This window comes from Watersipora subatra, chromosome 5 (genome assembly GCF_963576615.1).
Source record: "Watersipora subatra chromosome 5, tzWatSuba1.1, whole genome shotgun sequence".
In the NCBI taxonomy this organism is placed as follows: domain Eukaryota; kingdom Metazoa; phylum Bryozoa; class Gymnolaemata; order Cheilostomatida; family Watersiporidae; genus Watersipora; species Watersipora subatra.
Genome location: NC_088712.1, coordinates 62,783,635 through 62,811,519, shown reverse-complemented (window position 1 = coordinate 62,811,519; position 27,885 = coordinate 62,783,635). Strand labels below are relative to the sequence as shown.

At 38.3% G+C, this 27,885-nt stretch overlaps 4 protein-coding genes and 1 pseudogene across 4 annotated transcripts; 2 read left to right on the top strand and 3 right to left on the bottom strand.

Moving 5' to 3' along the window:
* The first annotated feature begins 3,389 nt into the window (after nt 1-3,389).
* On the top strand, nt 3,390-4,541 carry LOC137397572 (alpha-(1,3)-fucosyltransferase 7-like). Its single transcript, XM_068083864.1, has one exon. It carries the CDS (start codon nt 3,390-3,392, stop codon nt 4,539-4,541), a length of 1,152 nt encoding a protein of 383 aa, XP_067939965.1.
* Nucleotides 4,542-6,980: 2,439 nt separating this feature from the next.
* Nucleotides 6,981-9,249, bottom strand: LOC137397571 (uncharacterized; annotated as a pseudogene).
* Nucleotides 9,250-9,300: 51 nt separating this feature from the next.
* Nucleotides 9,301-10,692, bottom strand: LOC137397570 (uncharacterized). The gene has a single exon (XM_068083862.1). The coding sequence runs from the start codon at nt 10,690-10,692 to the stop codon at nt 9,301-9,303; it is 1,392 nt and encodes a 463-aa protein (XP_067939963.1).
* A 7,804-nt stretch (nt 10,693-18,496) lies between these two features.
* On the bottom strand, nt 18,497-22,095 carry LOC137397569 (uncharacterized). Its single transcript, XM_068083861.1, has 2 exons — nt 21,181-22,095; nt 18,497-18,712 (listed from the first exon to the last, which is right to left on the bottom strand). Exons 1-2 carry the CDS (start codon nt 22,093-22,095, stop codon nt 18,497-18,499), a joined length of 1,131 nt encoding a protein of 376 aa, XP_067939962.1.
* A 795-nt stretch (nt 22,096-22,890) lies between these two features.
* LOC137397568 (uncharacterized) lies at nt 22,891-26,896 on the top strand. The gene is made up of 4 exons (XM_068083860.1): nt 22,891-23,431; nt 23,829-24,194; nt 24,288-24,461; nt 26,685-26,896. The coding sequence occupies exons 1-4, from the start codon at nt 22,891-22,893 to the stop codon at nt 26,894-26,896; spliced, it is 1,293 nt and encodes a 430-aa protein (XP_067939961.1).
* Nucleotides 26,897-27,885: the final 989 nt, after the last annotated feature.

Genomic DNA, 27,885 nt, shown 5'->3' with positions numbered 1-27,885 from the left:
TAAATATAAATATAAATATAGATATATATATATATATATATATATATATATATATATATATATATATATATATATATATATATATATATATATATATATATATATATATATATATATATATATATATATATATACGCCCATACGGGGTATCCGGGGTGAGGAAACAATTTTTTTTAGATATATATATATGCAGTCAACTCTCATTACTTCTCATTGTGTATAAGTGGATTATTAATACCATTTTCCATTGGCGGTATGCCAGGCTAATAGCAAGTGGTAAGTAACTCTCATCACTTCTATTTGTATTTGAGTCAATAAGTCCCTACTAATTCACAAGTCTCCGCTTCTTCATAGCTACCCATAGTCACGTCAAACATTTTATTAGAGTCCTTCTTTGACTCCTTGACCAAGTCATGTCATTTTGAAATACAAGCGATTTTTTTGCATGTTGTATGATTGTCTTTTCGTCTTCTGTGATTTCTGTTATGTTGCTGGCAAAGTCTAATGTTTTTTTTAATAGTGTCTCTGTTATTGAAGGGTAAAATTCACAAATGTCAAAAGTAATAAATGCTTGCTGTTATTTTTCCTTTATTGCTCTAAACCATTTCAGTACATCACCCGTACTTCACCATAATTTTACATTTGTTTCTCTTGTCACTTTGTTGTTGATATTTGTGAGGAGGGTTTTGCTAATTTTTCCTATTTCAGATTTTGTTGGATTGATTAGTCTCATGGATTAGATATTGATTATATATTATGTATATACATATATAGGCCTATATATACACCTGCTTTTAGTTACTATATATATAATATATATATATAGTAACTAAAAGCAGTAACTAACTAACTATATATATATATATATATATATATATATATATATATATATATATATATATATATATATATATATATATATATATATATATATATATATATATATATGTATATGTATATATATATGATACCCTATATGTATATGTATATATATATATGATACCCTAGGACACTTATGTATTCGCGTCATCTAACTTTCGCATTTTCGCGGAGTCATCCTCTCGCCAAAATTTCATGAGCGAAACTAAACTATCATAACGAACGAGCGAAAACGCGGAGTTAAATCGCTTCATTCATTGATATCCACAATAAAATCGTCATAATAAAAATGCAGGTAATTATCATGTGTGGTTGGGCTCAATGGGAAATTTCTGGTAAACTCATTATAGCTAATACACGACTGAGCAGCATGGCAAAGCAAATTATGATGATATTAGTTTAGTCACCGAATTTGTAACTGATGAGGATGAAAGTCTGGTAGGTGAAGTCATAAAATTGAATAATAATTATTGTAGTGATGAATTTTATTACCAACCAAAAACAATATCAACCCTCACCAGGTCCAACCACATACAGTTTTGGTTGTGAAGTTGGTTGTTATCTATTTTCTTCTTCTTGGGACTCGAGTGTGAAAGTCACGGCGGGAGGGACCTAGATGTCATTGATAGTCTAAAAAACAAATGGCAGCAAGTGATCAAATTGAATTATCGATCTCACCCACACATTTCAATCTGCGGTTTACAAATACGAACTAGTCCAAAATTAAAAGAAATTTCTTATTAGCTGGACCCGAGGAATGTAATCTGTTTGTTCCACTGCATTTATTTTCACATCACTATATTTTCGTACCTATCAGAGCCGCAAAATTAAGTTGCAGCAAAAATTTACTCTGTGTGCTACTCACGAAACTAAATACTAGCAAAATAAAAGTGTCCTAGGGTATGTATATATAGACCCTATATATGAATATGTATATATATATGATATTTCTTTGGTGCTGACAGAAAATACACTACGTCATGTATTATCATAGATATCTTATGTTTTGCCTTGTGTTCTTATTGAGCATTCATAGTTCATATCATTTACACACCATCTCTTATGGCCATTCCTCAAAGCTCAGGAAAGTTGTTTTAAGTAGTCTAAAATGCACCATATGGCTTGGCGGCCGGGGCTTCGCGCCAGCTGCCAAACTTCAGCTCCAAGCCCCAACCCTCGCAATGGGAGTTGGGGCTTGTCGCATGCACACTAACACGGACACATATACACACACATGCAAACATGCATACACATACTCCCACATATACATACTTACAAACATACACACACATTAGCCCTAAGTCTTACAATGGAAAGCCCACACTAACCCACTGGGCTAACCAATAGTAAACCCAGTGTTTCATGAGATTTCTCAATTCTTTAATTCTTACTCTTTTTTGTCAATTGTCATTCAAAAGCTCTTCATTAAATTGACAGAGAACATGCAGGCTGTGCAAATGTAACTAGTATTCATACTGAAAAACTCCTGTACTTCTTTTTACAAAGGCATGACAATTTTCTAGCCTGTCTTGACAAACTGTTGTTTTCGCGAAGTTGTCCTCCGGCAAGCGGAGCGAGCAAAACAACAGTTTGTCATAAAACGCACTGTACCTGATGCATCAGCTGCACTGACAGGGAGTTGTTCTCTTCTGTCTATGCGGCTTAGCCGCAATGTTATTTCGGTCGCTCCATTGGTAATCATAAAGGATTTAGCCCAAAAAGTTATGTATAAAAAATTAAGATAAAAACGTTTAACCAGAGACCAGTCTCTGCGGTAAACACGAGTAGAGCAAAAATAGTAGAATAAAATAAATTAAAAATAAAATCAATAAGAAGAAATAGACCTGACTGAGCGCACAAATAACAACATGTTTAGTGGCTGTTGTTGCCTAAGTTTTTAAGTTCTACTAAAGTTTACCGCAGAGACTAGTCTCTGGTTAAACGTTTGTATCTTCTTTTTTTTATATAGGTCTTTGGGCTAAAACCGTTATGATTACCAATGGAGGCACCGAAATAATGTGGCAGTCAAGCCGCATAGACGGAAGAGGACAACTCCCTTTGAGTGTAGCTGATAAATGAGGTGCAGTGCGTGTTGTGACAAGCTGTTGTTTTGCTTGCTCCGCTCGCCGGGGCACAACTTCGCAAAAACAACAGTTTGTCAAGACAGGCGAGGCAATTTTCTCAAATATTCACCTTGGATGCTGAAGTGTTATGTGTTTGCTGAACTCACAAGAGCAGGCTCGTGTGATTCTCACATTGATTCTACAATTTTTCATACAGGTATTTATTTAAGGTTGCCAGTCAAGTAGGTATTCAACTTTCATAACTGATTGACTATGAGAAGAGCTGAGCAAGTTGCCATTCATGTAGGCTTTCAACTCTGACAGCTGATTGGCTGAGAATAGGTGAACGCGAAATGTTTCGATAGACATTTTAGTAGCAATCAATTATCTAACTACTCTGGGGATATTATTGTACTAGTATAGGCTGCATAGTCTAGTATTGGCAAAATGCTTAAGCATGGAATGAGAAAACAGTATTTAGGATATGCTTTCTTTCTCTGCATACTGGTTTTTATTGGAATATCCTGGAGGCCTTGGAAAGCAAATGGTGATGATTATAATGAAGATCATGTGAGTCCATCATCATCGTCAGTAATAACTCACATGAGCTCACCAGAAAATAAGACCATATTCTACATGGGAGATTTATGGACAGGTATGGAAGAGTTCTTACGATTTGATGGGTGTGAATATTCCAACTGCATCATGCAGACAAGTGACAACCCAGCCTATCTCTTACAGGCTGATGCTGTAATTTTTGCGCAGAACTCTCCTCAAATTACCCAGAGAGTACCGGAACATATTCGACAGCGTCAGCTTTGGTTCATTTATGGAGTTGAATCTCCTTCAACACCCGGCTACAGCTGGAACTCAGTTGTTAACGATTTCAATGGAACTCTTAGTTACATAAAGTCATCTGTCCCATTCAGTGTTCCCTATGGACGAACATACGCACGAGAGAATGCTAATTATAAAAATTTTAACTTCGCTAAAGGAAAAACTAAAGGGGCGTATGCCTACGTATCAAACTGTAACTCTAAACAGTACGACAGGCTAGATTTTATGAAGCAATTGTCAGCGTATGTCGACGTGGATGTATTTGGAGGATGTACTAAATATTCTCCATGTCGGACTAGATTTAATACTACTTGCATGTATAACTTACACTCAAAGTACAGGTTCTACCTTGCCTTTGAAAATTCTCTCTGCACAGAATACATCACGGAAAAGTTCTGGCGTACATTTGAGTCAGACAAATACTTTGTTCCAGTCGCTTTTGGTGGTCTCTCAATCGATGAATATGACAGTGTTGCCCCTCCGAATTCTTTCATCCACGCTTACAACTTCTCATCTGTTGCTGAACTTGGCAAGCACCTGCAGTACTTAATGCGCAACGATGAGGCGTATAATCGATATCATCGGTGGAGAGAGAGTTTTTACACCGAAAGGGAAGCGTCGAAGCCCGCAGTGTGCAATTTTTGTAAAATAATAAATAAGCCGGAAATGCTGACATCAACAAAAACTAGAAAATTTGCAGATGAATGGAATGACCCTAAGAACTGCCAAAGATTTACAAAATGGGATGCCAACAAAGACTAGTAACCAGTTTATAAAAATAACTTGTTGACATGTGCCATTATGTGCCCATAAGTTCGACCATGCGGTTAGACCATGCGGTTAGACCTTGTATATAAAGGTAGCCAGCAATATGTTAACACAGATTAACAGCTAACATATTTTTGAGTTGGCGCATTGTGTGAAGCTTCAAATGTTACTGTTTGAAATTGTTGCTTAACATCATAGATTCATCTTACTAAATTTGCTTTTGTTTTTTTTATAAATGTTTTCAAACTAGAACTAGTCAGGCTACATGAAGGCTTATTGCCAATCAATAAAGCTTCTTTATATTAATCATGGCTCAATGTATTTGTGGGTATAAAGTGTAAACTGATTATTTCATAGCATAATAGTCTACTAGTAGAAGTACGAGAAACATGATGCAGCAACAAAATGCAAGAAACTTCACTTAGAAACACGTTCAAGTTGAGTATAAACGAACCTATATATCAATTACTGCAAATACCATTAAGAAAGTTCTTCTCTTCCCTCTATTCAAATCATTTATTTCATTGCATGGCATAATCTTTACTTCAGTAAGTGTCATATCCGTCTGTCCAAAGCCAGGCTAAAAGTGTAAAGAAAAATAATTGTTTCAGCCCTGAGCACCAAATGCAAAGGCAAGCTTACTACCACAACACCACTTAGTCACCTTACCACTTCACAAGATAATTATACACATGCTGACTACTGACAACAATCTTTCACAGTGCACGGGTCTTGCAAAGGAGACTGGCTGGCATGCTAGTTCCGATAACTGAGTCTGATGATCAGTAAGAGATCCTTGAATTAACAAAATGAGAGTACAAGTTTGAGTTCAAGGAGTTGCAGATTAAGGTATTTGTGAAAACAAGAGGAAAGAAGTCATGGCGAAAATGTCAGTCTATCCAATTAATAACGTTGCCATGACTACTGTAGTCATATGAATATATGCACACCTGTGTCCGAGTCTGCACATTGCCCTGTTAGTCATAGCGTCCTCTTTTGTGCCTCATGCATGATGCATGTACATGTATAATAAGTGTAATAGGAAAAATATGCTTAGCATACCATTGTTATTTATTGTGCTACAAATTTGTCCCTAATATATCTTTTTAGTTGGCTAATTCTCTGTCTGTCTTGTTTTTATTCAGTTATTATTCACTTGCTAGCATATAAATCTTATTACAAGGTCTATGTGTAACACACTACATGTTTGAACTTTGAACTGAGCAACCCGGTTCTGCTGTGTGAACTTATAAACTTCAACAATGGCTTTGTATGACTCAAAATTAAGAGAGTGATTTATTAGTTTATCATTTAACCCTGGCTTTATTTATAACAATCAAAACTTCCAGAGTCACTTCGTCCAGTTATAGTTTAAAAGTGTCTGTAGAGTTTTATAGAAACTCTAAAACTCTGTTATGGGATTGTGGAGGGGTTCGACAATTAGATGAATTAGCCTGTTTATTCCTTTATTTAATTCATCAAGTCGTGAAACCTGTTAAATTACATATAAACAATAAGTCTCGGTGCCCATAATAGAAGCTGATACACAGTTACATAGAGTTGAAAACATTGTGCATCAATTGTGGTAAAATTGCATAATCATACGTCATACATAATAATGCATCATAATTTCAACACAATTCAATTCGAGTAAATTAATTAAAACAAAAATTTAAGACAAATTACTGACCTGTGCCTCTATAAATCCCAATCTGTTTACTCTGTAGAAAAGCTGATATATGTTGCCTTGAAGTAAAACATTTTATCATTAGCTATAAGTGCTCGTGGATTCGAGTTTAGGTGCAAACTGGCAACAGGTCAAAATCTTCTCTGCCAGGTAGATCACTCTAAAGTTACAATTGGCCAGAAACATCAAGTCACAGGCAGCAAGGACCAATGATGAGGAGCCCAGCCAACTTCCGACAGGCTACCACTGCGAGACAGAGAGACTTCGTGATCGTAGACACTTTATTCTAAGCACGATAATTTTTTAACCATTTAATGAGTTCAACAGGTACCAAAGCTCAGTTGCACCTGGCTGAGATTTTTACACTGATTGCAAGGTTTAATTGAAAAAGCAGCCATGAATTTTTGGGCAAGAAAATGAGTGATTGTGAGTCACTACACTCCCACCTTAATTTCTTGAAATTTACTAATTTATCTTTATTCATTTATTTTTTTTACAGGCATTTTCTTTGGGTTTGTACTTTAAACTACATGAGGTTATCAAATTCCATTATTCAGAACAAATGATGTAATAATTGTGTTAAAATACTTGTTAGATTATTTTGCTTTACTGCTAGCTCATGTGATAGGAGTCATGAGCACTTGATTAATTAAACTGCTAAATCTAATTGTATTACATCTACAACCATTACTACTACTACTATGCGTCCATATTGATGCAGCAAACATACTTGGCTTCTCTGAGACCTAGGCTTCTACCAGCAAGACCAGCTTGTTTGCTGATCTGATCAGCCTTGTAGCCGGCTTGATGGGTTTCCCTTTCTTGTCTAGCATGTGGTTCCCTCTGCTCTGCGCACCAGTCCATCAGATCCAGGTTTGACATTAGTGACTCTCCCTATCTTCCAGTCGTTTCGGTCCACACTGTCATCCCAAAGTACTGTAGAACAACATCTCCCGCTTTGATATTTTTGACTTTCGCAGTCCATCTTTGTCGTTGGGTTATGAGACTAAGATATTTCGTTTTCCAGGCTTTCCAAAAGGCTTCTGTCACTGCCTGAGTAACGATCCACCATTTTCTGGAGTACACATCCTCTTCAGGAAAGTATCCTGGGGGTGGTGCTGAGAGCTGCTCTTTGCCAGTCAGTAGAATATTTGGGGTCATTATTCCCTCATCTGGGTCTTCGATTGCTGTTCCAGTCAGCGGTCTGTTGTTCACAACGTTGGCAACCTCACTAAAAACAGTTCTTAGAGTAGTAGAGTCCATTCTGTACTTCACATTCAAGCCATTCATGACTGCGCGGATCGACCTAATCATGCGTTCTGTGACTCCTCCATGGTGGCTTGCTTTAGGAGGATTAAACTTCATAGTAATCCTGCTACGTTGAAGATAGTCGTCAACCTTTTTTTCAGCTAGATTGAGCTGCCTTTCCATTTCGTTCTTCATCCCAACAAAATTTGTACCGTTGTCACATATGATTGTTCGAACCGGTCCGCGTATAGCCATGAAATTACGAAGTGCGAGTATCAGACAATCCGTTGTCATCTGGTCGAGCATTTCAATATGAACAGCCCGAGAATAGAGGCAGGTGACTACTAGTCCCCAGCGTTTCCTCTCCGTACGGTAATCCTTCACATGGAATGGGCTGAAAACATCCATTCCTACATGGGTGAATGGTGCCGTAAGTTTGAGTAGCTCCTTTGGTAGGTTGCTCATTTGTTGTTTCATAGGTGTCTTTCTCAGTCTCTTGCACAGTATGCAATCACGTAGGTGTTTCTTTACTGCTCCTGGTCCATTTACCAACCAGTACCCTGCTTCTCTCATAGCGCACAGCGTTGAGCGCTATCCTAGGTGCTGAATCTCGTCGTGTTCTCTGGCTATAATCAGCCTTGCAATGTGAGTATGTTTTAGAATTATTACTGGATGTTTATAGTCATGGCTCCAGTTGGAGGCATTGGTTGCTCTCTCACTTACGCGCAGTATTCCTTCTTCTGTGAATGGAGAGAGTGACGAGATCCCTGCTTTTTTCTCCCCCTTCAGATAGGCCAACTTCTGTACTTGACTTACTATGAATTTCTCTGCATTTTCTAAGTCTGTGACAGATATTTCTGGTTGTCTCCATGCTTTCTGTCTTACGCAGCCCTTTAAAATTGCTATGCTTTTCACAAGTTGTTCCATATTGCTGTAGCAATTATATCTGCTGGCCAGATTGATGGTGGTCTGAGCCGAGAAGGTTTTCATCATTCGCACCTCCTTATCGTGGTCATCCACTGTCACATTGACGCTGTTCTCTTTAATGTATCGCTGAATACACGGTTCATGTAGAAAGTCTGGTCCCTTAGTCTATGTGGTCTCCTCAACAAAATCTTTTGTGGAGCATCCTCTTGATGCCCAGTCTGCGGGATTGTCTTTTGAGCATACATGTTGCCACTGTTCCACCTCTGTTATGTTTCTGATCTGAGTAACTCGGTTTGTCAAATATGTATGAAAGCGCTTGTTTTCATTTCTAATATATCCCAGAGTTATAAGAGAGTCTGTCCAAAATACTTCCTCGCTTATTTCCATCTTGAGTTCTTTGCGCACCACACTGGCGATCTTTGAGGCTGTTACAGCTCCTTGAAGTTCTAGACGAGGTATAGTTGTTGGCTGCTTCAGTGGGGCCGCCCTGGCTTTTGAAAATACAAGGTTACAAGTTTCAGTTGAGTCTGTGTGCTTCAGCCTGACGTATGAGCAGGTTCCGTATCCAGCTTCGCTTGCATCATTGAAATGGTGCAGTTCTGCTGTGGCCACGTCTCTTGTCTTGTAGCATCGCTAAAATGCGATAGAGTCCAGGTGGGTCAGGTCTTTCAGCCAACCTATCCATTCTTTACTAACCTCTGGTGTGAGAAGTTGATCCCATGATGTGTTTTCAGCGGTGACTTTCTGTAGAATCTTCTTGCCTCTGAATACTATTGGGGATATGAGTCCTAAAGGGTCATAGATTTGAGCAATGGTCGACAACACTCCTCTCTTGGTCATCTGTGTTTCTATCTTTGGCGAATTGAAGCGAAGTGTATCTGTGTCGACGTTTCATTCCATGCCAAGCGTTCGTTTCTGCGGTAATTGGTCTTTGAAGAGGTTGAGATTTTGTGCGGACTCTACTCTTTCAGATTCAGGAACAGAAGTGAGGACCTCCTTGTTGTTCGATATGAACTTGTGCAGCCTTATGTTTCCTTTAGTACATATGGCCCTTGCTCCTTGGATGAGACCTTTGGCATCCTCCAATGTTTGGAAACTAGTCACTCCATCGTTTACGTAAAATTCCTCTCTCAGAAAGCTAGCTGCTGCAGGGTGTATGGTTCTATGGTCGTCTGCAAGCTTTCGTAATCCAAATGTTGCTACCGCTGGTGAACTTGTATCGCCAAATAGGTGCACGTTCAGACGAAATTCCTCAATCTGCGTCAGTGTTTTATCAATCCATAAGAACCGTAAGTAGTCCCTGTGATTGGCTTTGACTTTGAAATTATAGAACATCTGTTCTATGTCGCAGGTTATAGCTATCGGTTCTTGTCGAAACCTCATCAAGATTCCGATCAGCGAATTCATGTGATTCAGGCCACTGAGCAGTCTATCATTGAGTGAAACACCATTAAAACGTGCGCTAGCATCCATCACCACTCGGAGCTTTTTCTTCTGCTTGTGTCGAACACTGAAGTGTGGTATGTACCACACCTTGCCAGGTTCCGATGAAAGAGGAACTTTTTCAACATGGCCTTGCTCAATAAGCTTATTCATGAACTTCCTGTATTCTGCATGGTAGCTGGGTATAGCCTTAAACTTCTTAACCAGACCTCGAAGTCGGCTCTCTGCTTGCAATCTGTTATATGGCAGATCTGCTTCATTCTTGAATGGTAATGGTATCACATAGTTTCTGTTTCGATTGTGAGTAATTTCTGTTCGCATAATTTCCAAAAACTTTAGGTCGTCTTGTGAGATGTATTGTTGGTCATTGCTGGTGTCCTTGAAGTTTTGTTCCAGCAGATTTATACGTGCTGTTGTCGTTTCTGTTCGGAAGACATACTTACCTGGTTTCTGATTGCTGCTAGGTCCTCCACCCATAGTCCAACCAAAAAGGGTTCTGACTCTGAAAGGAAGACCTGTAGAGCCTGAGGGAGCAGGTCTCGTCTCAAGCGGCTGTAGAATTTCTGGATGATCCGCCCCGATCAGTAGTCCTACTGGTATATCAAGTTTTGGAGGAATTTTCTGGAGATGCTGGTACCTTTTGGCTTTGCTGGTGTCTGATATCTGGTCGCGTTTGCAAGAGACATGGTCTCTTCTGTATGCATTTATCTGCGCATTAGTGTTCATAGTATAACCTCTGAGCATCAGATAGTCATACCTCTCTATGTCCACACACTCTGATCCATTTATGGTATGAATTGTGACATCTCTTTCTATGTCATCTGGCTTTGCCTGTAGCATCTGTACTATATTTGAAGAGATGTAGCAAGCATCCGACATACTGTCGAGCATAGCATAGACCAGTATTTCTCTTCCTGTCTCAGCTGACAAGTATACAGGCACTAGCATGCTACTTAAGTTGCCCCTTGTTCCGATTGCTCTGCAGCTCAGTTCCTTTTTCTGCTGGTCAGTTGATGGAGCTTGAGATTTCTCCTGTGCCTTCTGCTGTGAAGCTTGGTTTGTTATCGGTTCCTTTGAGTTGTTCGTAGCTTCCGACTTACCCTTAGAATTGTCCATTTTTAGGGGTATCCAGTTGGGGTCATGGTTGACAGTGGCGTGTCCCTACTTACAGACATAACACTGCTTTTTGTTTTTGCAGCCTTTAGCTCTATGTCCAACGTTCAAACATCGGTAACACCTTCCTTTTTCCTTAATCACCTTTTCACGTTCTTCTTTCGGCATCTTCTGCAGTTTGAAGCATTCAGATGTGACGTGGTTGCTCATTGAGCAGTAGAGGCAAAATTTACTGCCGTCTGGTTTCTTTGTGTCGCTTTCAGTTAGGAAGCTCCCAACACTCCTCTTGTCCAATCTCTCCTTTCTGTCCTTCTTTTCGTCTTTTCTTTCCTTTCTTTCGGATGTCATACTCTGTGTTATCTCCATATTGACAATCTCTGCTTCATCTTTAACAAACTCTTCAAATTCTTCAAAGTTTAGGTATCGTTTAGCCATTCTATTCTTCTGTGCGACTACCCTCGGCCATCATAACTTTAGCCACTCCGGTAGCTTGGCTGCCATTTTTTCATTTTCTAGGGGGCTGTCTAAGATTGATAGCTGTCCCATAGACTTTTTTGCACTCCGCAAGTATCCGAGAAAATCACTATACTCTCTCAAACCCTTGTAGTCCTTTGACCTATTGCTTGGCCAATCAGAGAGCTTTTTAAGAAAACTTCTAGTAATGGTGAATTCATTGCCATAGCGATCTTTGAGTAGACTTATGGCGTCGTCATAAGAAACAGTTGTGTTGCTACATAGGTGGCTTTCCACACATTTTCGAGCCTCACCGCTTAAGTACTTCTTGAGGTGACGTAGTCTGTGGTGCCCGGTTATCTTCTCAGCTGTCAAGTACTCCTCTAAGTCTACTTCCCAATCTGAGTACTGCAGAACATGTCCATAGAAGACGTCTGGCTTCACTGATTTTCTGTTGGTATCCTTCAACGCATCTGTAAACCCTTTGATTAGTGTGTAGTTAGAACAGTAGAGTCGGAGGTCTCTGAAAAGGCTGGTGATGATGGTGGGGTTATCTTACTCTCTGGTAAGCTGTTGAGTAGCCTTATGTTTCTCGTGGGGTTGCTGTTGAGTAAATCTGAATCTTCTCTCGATGGTTTCTCGGTAAAAGTGTTGGATCTAGCAAGTATGGAGATTTGTGTAGAGTTACTCTTTCCTGATTGCTCTGTTATTGACATGCTTTGGACATCCTTGGTCATGAGTGATGTTGCCTGTTTTTGCTTCTGAGTTGTGATCTTGATGTTTGACGGAAGTGCAGCATCGACATCTTTTCACAGCTCTTGGAACAGTTTCTTTTCCTCATCAAGTTGTCTGCTCCTTTCTTCGGCTTGCTGTTTCAAAATTTCTTCTTGCTCTGCTTCCTGTTCCTTGATCTTGTTGTAAATGAGTGCTTTGCATCCATCTGCTTTAGAGATAACTGTTGTATACATCAACTTTGTGCGTTCAGTTACCTGATCCTCGTCACTATTGCAAAGTGCAACTAATGTGTTGTACATTTCACATGCATTACCTATGTTACTATCTAATTCATCACATACATTATATAAATGCTCTAGAGTGATACCCTCAGATAATGCCTTTTGGTTGGGTGCTAAAAATCGCAGAACTAAGTTTACAGATTTACCGGTTTTCAAGTTGAGTTCAGAAATTTTACTCTGTTTACTGTTTTCGGATAATTTTTTATCTCTATGTGGTCGGGTTTGAGTAATAACAACTGAGCTTTCGGTACCCTTAGCCTCGTCAAGTTTGCTATCAGAATTTTCAGGATTATTTTCGCTTATCTCATGTGTCTCTCCGTCACGCAGTGGTATCCCCTCATCCGCGGCTGAGTCATCCTCAACCTCAGACATGATGCCACCCATGCACCCAATATATCCGACCAAATTTAACCCAGAATAATCCACCCAGTTGGGATTACAATGTAATGCTACAAATCAAAATAAACAAAGCCTATGCTAAGTGAACAAGCGCCTGGGTTAGGCAGTAGAATAAATGCCAGTACAGTAGATAATTAATTGTCAGGGAAGCAAATATCCCACACAAATTTATACTAAACAAGATACTATATAAGAATAATGCACAAGGTTACTATCTTTGACTGAGCTGTCAAAACAAGATGCAGTGCGCAGCGATTCTGAATCCATAGTTGATGCTGGCAAATTGTCAATTTAAAGTGCATACCATTTGTGATAAAGGTATGTGATCAGCTGTTACTTTCGATAACCTTTGGTTGCTGATTCTGACTGTTCTGTGTAACTTACAGAATGTAGATCTGTAACTGTGTAGCTTACGATATGTCGGTCTTCAGTTTGTTTCGACATCAAATTCGGTTTAGATCTGTTCTGGTTTTAGTTCTGGCTCGGTTCTAGCTCAACTCTGTTCCGTTTGACCTTTGTTGCGACGTGTGTCGCTTCTGTTTCTCCACTCAAGAGGGTAGGTTTCACTGTAGAGTTTTATAGAAACTTTAAAACTCTGTTATGGGATTGTGGAAGGGTTCGACAATTAGATGAATTAGCCTGTTTATTCCTTTATTTAATTCATCAAGTCGTGAAACCTGTTAAATTACATATAAACAATAAGTCTTGGTGCCCATAATAGAAGCTGATACACAGTTACATAGAGTTGAAAACATTGTGCATCAATTGTGGTAAAATTGCATAATCATACGTCATACATAACAATGCATCATAACTTCAACACAATTCAATTCGAGTAAATTAATTAAAACAAAAATTTAAGACAAATTACTGACCTGTGCCTCTATAAATCCCAATCTGTTTACTCTGTAGAAAAGCTGATATATGTTGCCTTGAAGTAAAACATTTTATTATTAGCTATAAGTGCTGTGGATTTGAGTTTAGGTGCAAACTGGCAACAGGTCAAAATCTTCTCTGCAAGGTAGATCACTCTAAAGTTACAATTGGCCAGAAACATCAAGTCACAGGCAGCAAGGACCAATGATGAGGAGCCCAGCCAACTTCTGACAAGCTACCACTGCGAGATAGAGAGACTTCGTGATCGTAGACACTTTATTCCAAGCACAATAATTTTTTAACCATTTAATGAGTTCAACAGGTACCAAAGCTCAGTTGCACCTGGCTGAGATTTTTACACTAATTGCAAGGTTTAATTGAAAAAGCAGCCATGAGTTTTTGCGCAAGAAAATGAGTGATTGTGAGTCACTACAGTCTCAATGCACTAAATAACAATTATCTTCAACGGTATAAAATAATTGAACATTTATCTTCTTAATAAAATATAATTTATAAAATTAGTTGAACACTCAATTTAAATTTAAAACATCTCCCTCTAGTGTTTTCCATCTGAAGTTTTAATAACCTGGTATCAACACAAAACACTTACTTGTGAGTAAGTATTACTTACTATGTAAGCTCTGTGTGCTCCACTTCAGTCTCGTTAAAGCGCTGGCAAATGACTGATGAGCCTGAGCACAAGTTGGTCTTTTATATTAAAAGTAACGGATGTTTTTCTAGACTTGTGCGAGTCAGATTAGGACCTATTTCTTCGGCCGCAAGCCGATTATTTTTGACGTAGGTACCAGTTCTGATCGGACAGAAGTTGGCTCCAAAATCGGATTTATGCGGCAAATTTAATCAGCTCTGTTCCGCACAAATCCTGAGCAATTCCATTTGCAGCGAATTCTAAATCAGTTTAGGCGGCCATTTGAACCAGCTAAAACTGTTTAGCAATCTATTTTTCTGACCACAAGAAGAGCTTGCCCACTGGTCACATAGATACACTATCTATGTGTCTAAATAGCATGAACCTCATTTTTCATACTGATTAGTGAGTGCATACCTATGTTGTACAAGGTTATGTATATGTGTATCATGCATTGTTAGTTAAACTACCAATGATGATTATATATTGATAGATATCTATGTATCTATGAGCTCTGTAGATCACTGTCAGTATGCCTATCAGTGACCTACAGACCCATAGAGTGACCTACAGACCCATAGAGTGACCCTATCAGTGACCTACAGACCCATAGAGCTTATATGAGAATGCTTGCCAATCAATGTGGCATATACAAATATACCGCATTGAAAGGCTTAGCTTAGTTTTATTGAATGTGGCAGGCGAAGCAAACAAGTATTTGAATAGACTAGTGTTACTTTAGCTTGGGCAGGAGTGATTCATGAGTGTGAATTTAGTTGTTATCAGCCTAATTTTGCATTAAATTTATATATAAAAATTGTTTTTACTTCATTCATTCAACTTTATACAGCTCCATTTCATGCTGAGCGCTATGGCTTTAGTTCTACTTACAATGAATTACAATATATAAATATACTAGCGGAATGCCTGGCGTTGCGCGTGTTTTAAAAACCAGCTTGTAAACGCTGACAGGTAATGTAGTTGCTTGACACTTGCCCCAAGCCAGGCACATTGACACTGGCTAATTTGAGTAAGCTAGCATTGCTTAACTTACTAATATATGCCGCAATATTTTCACCAACATTGCGACATATATTGCCCAACAAATCTTTCAATTTTACGTAGCTCAATATATATATAAATATACATATATATATTTTGTATATATTTATATGTAGATATATTTATTTATGTAACATATACATCATATATTTATATATATAAGTATATATATTATTAATTGAGTTGATGTTTCAAAATATTCTGATAAGTAGACAAATTGAAATTTGTAATATGAAACCATTCAGTTTGGTGAAAAGATAAAGGAAAGAATATATATACATACATATATATATATATATATATATGTATATATATATATATATATATATATATATATATATATATATATATATATATATATATATATATATATATATATACATATATATATATACATATATATACATAGATACAGTGGAGCCTCGGTTCTCGAACACAATCCGTTCCAGAAGGTTGGTCGAAAACCGAGTTGTTTGAGATCCGAAACAGGTTTTCCTATTAGAATTAGTATATATAAGTTTTAATCTGTTCCATGTCGATTTAACAACCTCGGCAAATTATCTTTTAACATTTTACACCATAAACTGTACTGTAGACTGCATACTATAAATAAAATCGGGTAGATATAGATCGTGTTTAACTTTAATAAAAGATTTTTTATCTATGAGGATGAAAAAAGAAAACAAAAAGTAAACACTTTATATGCTTTGCTCTTAAAACATCAAAAACATTAATGGTTGCGATACAATACAAAAGATTGCAGAAATTGATAATAAAACAGCAAAAAAATGCAACAGATCAGTTACGTCAAAGATCGTGTGAAAAAGAAAATAGAAACAGCAATGGCAAGTTTACTTCACATCTTTGAAGAAGAATTCTCCTCCAAAACAATTTAGGGTAACTCGACTGGAGGAGTTGAGTCCCCAAAAAATCTCTTAGGTAGAGGCGACGTCCTCCCAGATGGTTCCATTTTGTAAAGAATTAAGGACGTGAAACTTCTCCGTTTTTTAGAACCTTCTGAAAGTGGCTCATAACAACGTAGTTAAACGTATAAACATGCTGTTTCCGAAACTGTTCCGAATGTTTAATTCAAATGCGCATGGTCCGGTTCAGTCGAGAACCGAATTTATGGTCGAAGCCCGAGACGAACAAATCTCAAAGTTTTTGGTCGAAAACCGAGTTGGTCGATAAGCGAAGCGTTCGAGAAACGAGGTTCCACTGTATATATATAGCATATATATATATTTATTTATATATATTTATATACATGTATAAATATATTTATATATATTATATATATACACAAAAGCCTCTATGTCAATATATGGCAAGCTTCAAAAGCTTATTGAAACAAGAAGATGGAGAAAATCTTTTAGTCAATATTGGTGGCATGTCTCTTAAATATCTTGGGACAGTCTATAAAATTGTACAAGAAGAAATCAAAACAGTAAAAATGTTCAACATTCTTCTAATTTTCAACTATGTGAAACGACTAATATATGACTGCAAGACAGGCAGAGCAGCAACTTCAACAGTCGAGGCATAGTGGTTAGAACCGTGACATTAAACAACAGGTTGATGTTCAATTCCAAAAAGGCCATCAGTGGTGACAGAAATGACATCCAGCCTCAAAATTCTCTCCGCAACTGATATCAAGGTTTCCTTGCCACTGAATTCAAACATGTCCAGCCAAAGTCACCTTCTTATAGATCTGCCCAGCTTTTAGTGACAGTAATCGTAATGGCTTGCATCATACTCGATCTGCAAGGAATCGCTCACACACCACAGGGCAAATATGGTAGTAGCTGTGATTTGAAATTCGGAAATTTGCTTTGCATAAAATCAATTGTTTAATCAACTTTTGTCAGCAAAGATTTTATGCTATGCTTTGGAGCACTTTGATTTACAACCATATGTAGGTTAATGCAACAACTGCTTGGGCTGATTTGGATAGTTTTGTTCCATTTGCACTACAGACCCTTTCACAACGCAGTTGAAAATAGGCAGCTAACCAAATCTAGACTGGAAGTGATCCACCCTATTAAGTGGCGCTTTATTCAAGGTGACGCTCAAATAAAGGGTGGCGTTGTATTTTTCAAACATCTCGTAAAAATGTTGAGAAGATGCAAGGAGTTTGCTAACTTACCTTCAACACGTCATATATCTCCAAACAAATATGCATGAGGAAGCTGATACATGTCTTCACCAGCTGATATCTATTGATTGCGATCAACCTATTTGATCGCAATCAATTTGATCGCAATCAATCAATCAATTTGATCGCAATATTCTGACCTTGGCAACTCTGACAACTGCGCAAGGATTGTGCTCAGTCTTAGCAATACAATACGTCTGCTCAAAACAAAAGACCGTGGCTGGCCTAGACTTATTTCCTTTCAGCTATTGCAAGCAGCATACCCATGTTCAATTTATTCTTTCTTTGATTAGAATACAATGAAGGATTGACCCCAGTGTTTAGTTTTCAAAAATTGTTGTATGATTGTGGGGGGAAGTTAAACATTAATAATCATGATAAAAGGTTTTTGTAGTGTTGTGAAGCAGTCAACAAAATCAGTTGCCCCTGACAACAGGAAGTATTCATTTCAATGCGTTTTTAACAAAACCTTTGAGTGCCTCAAGGACAACCATGTAAGTGTCACTTGCAAGTCACAAAACTTAGATTTCACTCTCGAATCCATTAGTGAACTCTTCTTAAACATCTCTCAGACCCGTAGCTGCAATGTCTTACATGTTAGAATTTTAATAGTTATTAGTAATGAGATGAAGCGCACAGACCAGTCTAAAAATAAACACAGTTTTTGGAAGTATTCAGCGATTTATCATGCTTGTCAGGCTTTTAGTATTTCGTCACTTCATGGATCAAGTACCACAGTGTCTTTCGTTTATGTAAATGGAACTAGCCCTACAGGCAAGCTGGCCTTCTACTTTAAAAAATTGATGTGTCAAAGCATTCTGACAAGTAGAAAAATAGAAATTTGTAATATGAAACTATTCAGTTTGGTAAACAAATAAAGGAAAGACCGGATACTACATGTCAGGTTGATTTGACGCATAGTTAAACTTCCTCAAGGATGATTTCCTCAGTTGAGCCTTTTACACCAAAAGACTCTGGTTCAGGATGGGACTCAACCTTTGTTTTACATTGATTAGACCCTTTCATGAATATAGAGAAGTTGACAATCACCACGACAAGCACTATTCCTCCCGCTGTCGCAAATGTACTAGACTGTAGATTGGTATTGTATTTCCTTCTCTCAACAGTGCCTGCCTCCTGCATAAGATTGAATATAAAATATTTGAATATCTCATCAGAACGCAAATAAATATGGACAGTCAGGTTTAAAAGTTCAAATATGCTAACTTCTGAAAGCTTATAGTTCTCTTTTACAAAAAACCAAATTATCTAATAAAAAATATTTGGCAAGTCTTTTTAGTTGTGTGGTAGGATATAGGTTTTGTGTGTGTTTGTGTGTGCGTTTTATTTTATCAATTTTATCAATAACATTAAGCAAAAAATACATAGAGTTGCTACAATATTAATTAAATAGAAAAAGATTGAATGAAAGCCTAATTCCTACAGATTAAGTTATGATGTGGCCTACATGCGCAGTAGTACTGCAGCTAGTTGAGGTCCTGGGCCCACAGAAATTGGCATAACTTGACAATAGAGACAACATTCACTGGTTCACTTAAATTAGAGAATTAGGCTAGTATTGGTAAATTCAGGTTTAACAGGTGGCTCACAATAACTCTTTTAAAGCTACTAAGTGTTGAAATTTTACGTACATCTATTGGGCGGTTGTTCCGTAGTGATGGAACTCTGTATTCAATTGTTGTTGACTAGAAGCAGTATAAAACATTGGTAATGGTAGATTAGTTTTCAAAAATCTAGTTTCGTAGTAAAGATCATGTTTACGGTGGAAGCTGAAGATTTCATTAATTTAATTATTATTATTTCATTAATTTCAATTAATCTGAATAAAGACTACCCAATTTTTGCGCCGTCTGGATTAATTCTTTAACGTAGAGTCAAATATATTTCACTAGCAATCAGACAAGAGAGCAGCACAATGCAAAGCTTTTTTTGTAGACGAATTGACAAAAAGTTTTGGTGGGTTCAATCTGGAGGTATCAGATTTTTTATTACTTGCGATTGTTTTTTATGATTAAGGTGATCTGATTACCAGAATGTTATAAAATTAAAACTGACAAAAGCGAATGTATGATTATTGATTATTGATTGGCTTACTGCGAGCAGAGGCTGTGCATGTTTTTAAAAGCCATGTTGCAAAAGCACCGGCCCTGTGATCTTGGCTGAAGATGTCTGAGTGCAGTGGTAAGGAAACCTCAACAATTGGAGATATGCCCAGTTGCAGTTTATGGTTGGATGTCATTCTTGTCACTACCAGTAGCATTTTTTAGGAATTAAACTGCAAAGTGTTGTTTGCCAGTCTTACGTTGTAGACCACAATCTGTCTACTGCTCAAATCAAGATAAAACTGATGCATATTGGTATGTGTTTCCATGATATGGGTGCTGGGCAAGCTTGTTAACACCAGCTAGATGGAAACAGCAAATATTCGCCTGTCAAGCGAGTTTTATTACTCACAAACTTTTATAGAACCTTTCATGCATGCGAATGATAGAAGCCGCTCTTGCGAATGATATCCCAGAAAGTTCAACGCAACTCATTCCATTTTAAACATTTTCACATTTCAGTCATTTTTATTTTTATTTGAGCAGTTTCGAAAACTCTCATGTTCTGAATGCTGCTTAGCGTGACAAGACTATGCCGCTAACTATTGACAAATAGTACAAAACTAATTGCCTTTTGTTAACAAAACGATCAGCGTTAGTCCGCTCCATGTGAATGTTCATTGAAAAACTTATCGCGCAGTAATTCAACAAGCAAACAATTCTGAATTTGCATAATGATAGCCATGGGACCATTGTAAATAAATAAATGGATTTTGTTCAGCGATTTAATGATAAATGCTGCTTTATCATATCTGATCTCGCCTTTGCCCTTGGTTAGTTTCTCAAGGCAATAAAATGACAAATAACAGTTACTCAAGTTTAACTTCAAGCAAGTCCATTATCACAGCATGATCAAACACATAAACATTTTCATTAAAGTTATCAGTAGTGGTGAACATGCATGCTGAATCTGAATAAATACTACCCAGTTTTTGCGCCCCCTGGAATAATTCTATAACGTAGAGTCAAATATATTCTACCAGTCATCAAACAAGAGAGCAGCACAATGCAAAGATTTTTCTTTATAGACGAACTTGCACATTCTAGTAGGTTTTATCTGAAATTATCAGATTTTTTGTCTTTTGCGATTCTTTTTTATGGTTGAGGTGATCTGATTGCCCAAATGTTATAAAATTAAAACTGACAAAAGCGAATGTATGATTATTGTATCAATACTTACAGTTTGGCAAAGAAACCAACAGAAGAGAGACGAGAAATGCTGCAACTTGAACGCAGTAGCCAATAACCAACTGCAGCATTGATTCAGCACGTTTTGTTCTTCTGAGCATTTGAACTGCGTGCAAGTTTTCTCAATTTTACTTTTGAAACATTCTAGTAGTCAGATAATCTCTAACATCAAAAACAGTGGCAAATGATAGAAACATACTGCTACTTTCTGATAAAATCTAGTAAAAGTTTAAGTTAATATTTAATCTGGCTGTTTGCAAGTTATGAGAAAACAAGTGATCTGATAATACATACGGTTGAGTATGGTAGCAAAACGGGTGGATCGACAGTTTCTCCAGCTGCACTGGTTAGTACTCCAACAGTTTGCGATACAGAGGCTGGTGAATTGGTAGCAAGCGTCATTGAAGCAGTGGTTGTACTGGTAGTACTCTGTAACCGTGTGACAGATGGAGTGGTTCGGGCCGTTGATTCTGTTGCATTACCTGATGTTGAGTCTGCTGCTCTGCTAACGGTTGTTGCCGTACTACTACTTGCTGAGGCAGCGCTTGTACTTGTTGTAACAGTGTTCCTGCTCGTGGTACTAGCATAGGCTGTTGAACTTGTGCTAGAGGTTGTTGTAGGTATAGTAAGTGTGGTGGATGTGGTAGGTGTGGTGGATGTGGTAGATGTGGTGGATGTAGTGGTTGTGGTAGTTGTGGATGTAGTAGAAGTCGTGGATGTTGTAGAGGTTGAGGTAGATGTGGAAGTAGATGTTGTGCTTGTGGTGGTAACAGGAATGCAGGAAATTGTTATTTGGTTAGCATATCCAATCTCTACTGCCTGCGGCACACATACAAAAGTCAAATTTTCCTTAGTTACCAATAACGCATCCGCAATTGTGCTCGCATTTGTATCACTCTGGTTGACCAGGCAACCAAGCGGTACCAGCTGAATTTGAGCAGATGTGTTGATAATACCTGTAGTTACTTCCATGTTGTTGTCTGTTGTGGTAGCTGTTGTTGTATCAGTTTCAGTCTTTGCTGTAGTATTAGTTTCAGTCCTTGCTGCTGTTGTTTTGGTTTTTGCTGTTGTTGTTAGAACTGTCGGTCGGTTTGTGCTAATGAACTGTTGTTGGGGAGTAACCAGAGAGTAAACCACAAGAACCCACAAAACCGCAGCAAACTGAATACAAAAGAGAGCTATGAGCACAACACACTGCCATGTCCGCATTTTAAACTCATGGTGCATAAGTAGAAAAGAGTGGCTAACATTTTCAAGATCTCAAGTATATATACTGGTTTGTTTGATATTAAAAGCCGGTTGTAATTGATGTATTGTAGAGTGAGCTTTTCTGTCAGAGTAAAGTATAATGAAAGTATTGTTGTTAAACAAATATTGTACCAAATGCTGCATTAGTATGAAAATAAAAAATCATTTATTAGTTGTAAGGTATTCAAGCGCTTTCATACAACGAGACCCTTTTCAAAGGCGTTGCTGACCGTTTAATTGACAGCTTCAAGCAACTTCCTCTGCCCACAAGTCAATGCTTGTTCAAGAAAAATTGCCAGTAATTTACAAACATTTTGAATGACAATATGCCCATAGCTTTGAATTTATTGTTTTAATACAACGAGACTCTTTTTTTAAAGGCGTGATTTACTGCCTAATCAACAAAACAACTTCATTTGCTCTCAAGGCCTGTATTTTACACATAGTTTGAGTGCATTAGGGTGTGTTGCATGCTGCCAAGTTGCCCATTGAATTACGGAGTATGGAGTTATAATCTATGTTATATGAGTGTTGTTTTTGCATGCCACCTGAATGATTGTTATTGTGATAGTCAGTGAGTTAGAATTTAGCAAGCAATAAAGCAACAAGTAAAATAGTAACCTCTCCTGAGCTTCTATTCAACAAAAGTAGAATATTACATTGGCGACAAGTGTTAAAGTACGTAGAGGAGGGTTTTAGACTTATACAGATTGGAGTGTTACAGCGCAGCGCAGGTATATAGCTTGCCAACACAGTATGGCAGTGTCAATGGATTCGTCACACATAAAGCTGTTTGCCGTTATTTCGGAACCACTTACTGTGGGTACTCGATGGAAAAAGTGGAAGCGTGGCTTTCAATATTTCGTAGAGGCAAGGGTAGTTGAAAGTGCAGGTCAGAAGCGTGCCACGCTTTTGGATTGTGCATGTGAAGAGGTCCAAGACATATTTGACATTTTGCCATTGGAGACAACTGGCGATGCATTTGAAAAAGTTCTAGGTGCACTGGATAAATACTTCACACCTCAGACTAAAATTCTGTATGAGATGGCGGTGTTCCGCCGCACAGAGGTGAATGAAGGGGAGACAATCCCAAACTATGTGACGAGGCTTCGACAATTGGCCGTTTCATGCGAATTTGGTGATGTTGATGCCATGATTCGAGACCAAGTTATTGAGAAGTGTCGATTGGATGGCTTGCGGAAGATGCTGTTGGAGAAGGGTTTGGATTTGTCACTAGATAATGTGATTACATCTCCTAGGCTATGGAGGCTGTTGTTAAGCAGTGCCACGACATTAGGTATGCGGGTAATGGCAACATGTCGGAGTTAGTAAACGAAGTACACGGCAAAAGTCAAAATAAGCAGTGCGTGACTGGGGGTGATGTAGCAGAGAGTTTGGGCCGTGCCTGATTCCGATGTCGTTCGAGCAAACACCTGGCATCATCAAAGGAGTGTCCAGCTCAGATTAAGACATGCCGGCGCTGCCATCCAAAAAGGACATTTTGAAGGAACGCGATACTGCAAGGGCAGTCGGCCGAACAAACATTTCGGCCGAACAAACATTATTAGCACTGTGGAGTATTATGGCAGTGGAGAGCAGCTATCTACAGATAAGGAGTTGTTCACGATTACGGACGCCAGTGCTGACAGTAGCGAGGGTAGTGGTGAGCAGTATACACTTATGTCTAATTCTAGAAACTGCTAGAATAAATGTGCAGATTGATGGCACGGACATATGGGCATTGATTGACCCTGGTGTGTCATGTAACTTGATGGACAAGCACACCGCTAGCCAAATAGGGAGCAAAGTTGCCCAAACTGGCAAGAAATTGTTTGCTTATGGTAGTGGTGGTAAATGCATTGATTTGGTTGGTGAAATGAGTGTTAATGTTTTTGCGCCATACAACGGTAAATCTGAAAATTCAATATTTTATGTATTTAATGGTGAGGCTACCACATTGATTAGTAAACAGACATCAGAGGAATTAGGTGGGTTGAGGGTGGGTCCTGTTGTTGGGGAGATCAATGGTGTTGAGGCTCCTAGTCATGCCGGTCCTAGTTGTAGGTCCATGGGTTAACCATGGACGCTGTCCATGGGTAGACCATTTGCTGGTGTTGGGCGATTGAAGGACTTTCAAGTGTCATTACATATAGATAAGGAGGTTAGGCCAGCTGCTCAGCCTGTCCGGCGTATGCCATTTGGTCATAAAAAATTAGCTAAAGCCAACATTGAAGAGCTTCTAAGTGCTTGCATTGTTGAATGGGTAGAAGGCCTCATGCCATGGGATAGCCCGATTGTGACAGTGCCAAAAGACGGAAATGATATTCGTTTGTTTGGATATGAAGAGAGCCAACAAAGCGATCATTAGAGAAAGGCATCCCATCCTACCATAAAAGAGCTATTATATAATTTCAATGGTGCTAAATTCTTTAGTAAAGTTGATCTTAAGTTAGGGTTGCACCAGTTTGAGTTGGATGAAGGTTCTCGCAGCATAACAACTTTTGTGACACCTTTTGGGCTTTATTGTTACAAGCGCTTGAGTTTTGGTATTGCTTCTGCACCTGAAGTGTATCAGTATCAGATTCAGAAGGCCATATCAAAACTTGAGGACTGTCAAAATTATGCGGATGACATCATCCTACACGGTTCCAGCAAAGCAGAACATGGTGTTCGCTTGAAGCAGTTCACGTACGCATGTGTAGTTTAGGCTTGGCATTAAATACAGGGAAGTGCCAATTTAGCACAGACAAGATCTCATATGTGAGATAGGAGATTTCAGAAAAAGGTACAGTGCACCCTCGAGATACGATGTTAATCCGTTCCAAGGCTGGCATCGTATGGCAAAAAATCGTATGTCAGGGTATAGAAATCATTGTAATTATACAATGGAAAAATGCAAGGTATAAATCGTCCAAAATTTTATAAAAATGCGGTACATATTGAAAATTAGTAACAAAATAGTATGTTACTTTATGTTTTAGTATCTATTTTGAATTAGTTTACTGAATTTCAACTTATTATCACGAAATTTTATCCTTCATAAGTTTCTTTCTTCACTTTCATTATAAAATTTAGCGTTTGTGGTTGAAACCTTTTTCAACCAGAATTCAATAAGAAAGGCCAAGCGATGCAGTTATCGAAAGCGGCCTCTCACACACCTGACCATTTAATGGCTACCAAAAAGAAAAATGAAATTTTATTTACTATTATACAGGACGTACATACCTTTGGAGTAACGTGACTTTAGCTGGTACATGTAGCGAATAAAGCAGAGAGGTGAAAACGTATCAATGTTAATTATGTTGCTGTACACTTGAAGGTTAATTTAATACGTAATGAAATGGAATTTTTAGCAGGCGAAAGAAAGTTGTCTAGTCCTGTCCAATTTTTCTTCTGATTTAAAAGAAAAAATGCTAGTGTAATGCAGAAAACTGCTAGCTAGCTAACGCTTGTAGAAAGATCCAGATAAGGTGCTACAGTAGTTTTTCTTGTATGAAACGTGCACAAGAATCAATGTAACCATACGTACAAAGTTTGTACAAATTTATACACTAAAGGACAAGGCTTTAACAAGTTTCAGAAAGTAATGTGAATGCATAAACTATCTAATCTATATCTATCATAAACTAGAGTAGCTAGTTATATGAGTTACATACATACGATGAATTGTATTCACATAGGAGATAACAAGCCCATCTGCAAAGACATGGTTAAACAAGAAAATAAAACAAAATCAAAAGGAAACAAATAAAATGAAAAACGTGCCACACAAGAAATAAATAATATATAGTATACATGTATTGTTTTAATGTACCATTCCACATCGGTAAATTAAACACTTGAAACATTTCTGCCAATGTGGGGGTTTTCTGTATCTTCTACTTCCTCGCCCTTGCTAATTGGTTGCTCCTTTTGAATGCTGATCGCGTGCATGGCCTTCTAACTCCTTCAAATCTTCAGTCGGTAGCTTCTTCTTGTGCTTGCTTTAATGGAGTTCTTGTTTTAATAATAATAGCAAATGCTGATTGGTTGCAATCATATTCCTTGACAATGTTAATAATACGGGTGCCTTCTGCTTATTTACGACATCCAACTTTGTTGACATAGAAATCATTTTTCCTTCGTTTTGGATCAGTCTCAGATTCCATAGCTAACGAATTAAATGTAGATATTCGTAGTTATATACGTATGCTGACTAAAAGTTTATAGTAAAATATATTATAACGCTACAAATGAATATTTCCACTGCCTTGAATATTTTACATGAAATTTTTCACGCGGAATTCTGACATGAGAGAAGTCGATCATCGTGTCTCTTCTAAACGTTCTGAAAATGTTTTCGGCACACTATGTTTTGGTGTCTTTTTTTATTTCCACGTGCGTTATGAGCACACCAACTGCCAAATTTTAACTGGGGCGAAACTTTTCTCACAATGGTTTGGTGAAATAAAATTCGTATAGCGAGGTGAAGATCTCACAATGTTTGACTTCGTAAGGTGAAAAAATGGTATATCAGGGTATTCGTATCTCGAGGGTACAATGTATTTCAGTTAATGACAAGAAAGTGCAGTCTATTGTTGGTGCTAGGATACCCAAGGATGTCACCGAGCTGCGTAGCTTTATGGGCCTGGTGAATTTCTTGGGTAAATTTATACCTAATCTGCCGACTCACGCCGAGCCGCTTTTAAAGCTGACTAAGAAAGTGAGCGCTTCAAGTGAGGCCATGAACAGCAAGTTGCCTTTGATAGCACTAAGGCACTAATGGCTAAGAGTGACACGCTAGCGTTCTTTGACCCCAATGCTAAAACCACCATCACTGTTGATGCCCGTCCATATAGGCTAGGTGCAGTATTGAGTCAGAACATTGGAGGGGTAGCACGGGTTGTTGCATATGGCCATCGTAGCTTGTCCGTGGTGGAGAGTCGTTATTTCCAGACTGAGCCCGAGACCTTGGCAATTGTTTGGGGTTGTGAGCATTTTGCGCTTTATTTGATTGGTGTTAGATTCAAGTGGGTCACAGATCATAGGCCTTTGCAATATATATTCAACAGAGTGAATTCACAGCCATCAGCTAGAATTTAGCATTGGGTATTGGGACTGCAGTCGTTTGACTATGAGGTTGTGTATAAACCAGGTGCACTTAGTATAGCAGACCCTTTGCCTAGACTCTCAGCTGGCTCCAGAGAGTATGAGAAAGTGAATGTGGCTGATGACTATGCTATGATGATAGCAAAATCATCTTGCCAATTGCTATGTCTTTTGATGCTGTGAAGGCTGCCTCATTGAAATGTGCTGAAATTGAATCTATCAAAAATGCATTAATGGATGGTAACTGGTCACGATGCCTGTCAGCTTACAAGGAAGCTTGCAAGGCAGTATTAACAGAGCTTAGTGAAGTAGAAGGGGTTGTCTTGAGAGGTCATAGAATTGTTATGTCAGTGTCTCTGAGATTGAATGTGGTTGAGCTTGCTCATGAAGGCTATCAAGGTATAAGTAAGAAAAAACAAGGTCTTAGGTCAAAGGTCTGGTGGCCGAGTATGGATAATGATGCAGAAAAGGTGGCCCGCCAGTGCTATGAATGTCAGCTGGTTAGGGCCCCAAATAAGCCACCACCTATCAGTAGCACCCGGATGCTAAATCAACCATGGAAGCATGTAGCATGTGACCTGCTGAGACCTCTACCAAATGGAGAGAGTGTATTTGTAGCCGTGGACTGCTATAGTTGTTATTTTGAGGCTTGCTTCATGAAGT

Bases quoted from the DNA above. Each gene is read 5' to 3' on its own strand.
- LOC137397572 (XM_068083864.1), top strand. From the start codon at position 3,390: ATGCTTAAGCATGGAATGAGAAAACAGTATTTAGGATATGCTTTCTTT.
- LOC137397570 (XM_068083862.1), bottom strand. From the start codon at position 10,692: ATGCTACAGGCAAAGCCAGATGACATAGAAAGAGATGTCACAATTCAT.
- LOC137397569 (XM_068083861.1), bottom strand. From the start codon at position 22,095: ATGCGGACATGGCAGTGTGTTGTGCTCATAGCTCTCTTTTGTATTCAG. The intron at 18,713-21,180 runs GTATGTATTATC...AATCTTATGCAG, and splicing joins TTTTGCTACCATACTCAACC to GAGGCAGGCACTGTTGAGAG.
- LOC137397568 (XM_068083860.1), top strand. From the start codon at position 22,891: ATGGCAGTGTCAATGGATTCGTCACACATAAAGCTGTTTGCCGTTATT. The intron at 24,195-24,287 runs GTAGGTCCATGG...CATTACATATAG, and splicing joins TAGTCATGCCGGTCCTAGTT to ATAAGGAGGTTAGGCCAGCT. The intron at 24,462-26,684 runs GTTTGTTTGGAT...AATGTATTTCAG, and splicing joins AAAAGACGGAAATGATATTC to TTAATGACAAGAAAGTGCAG.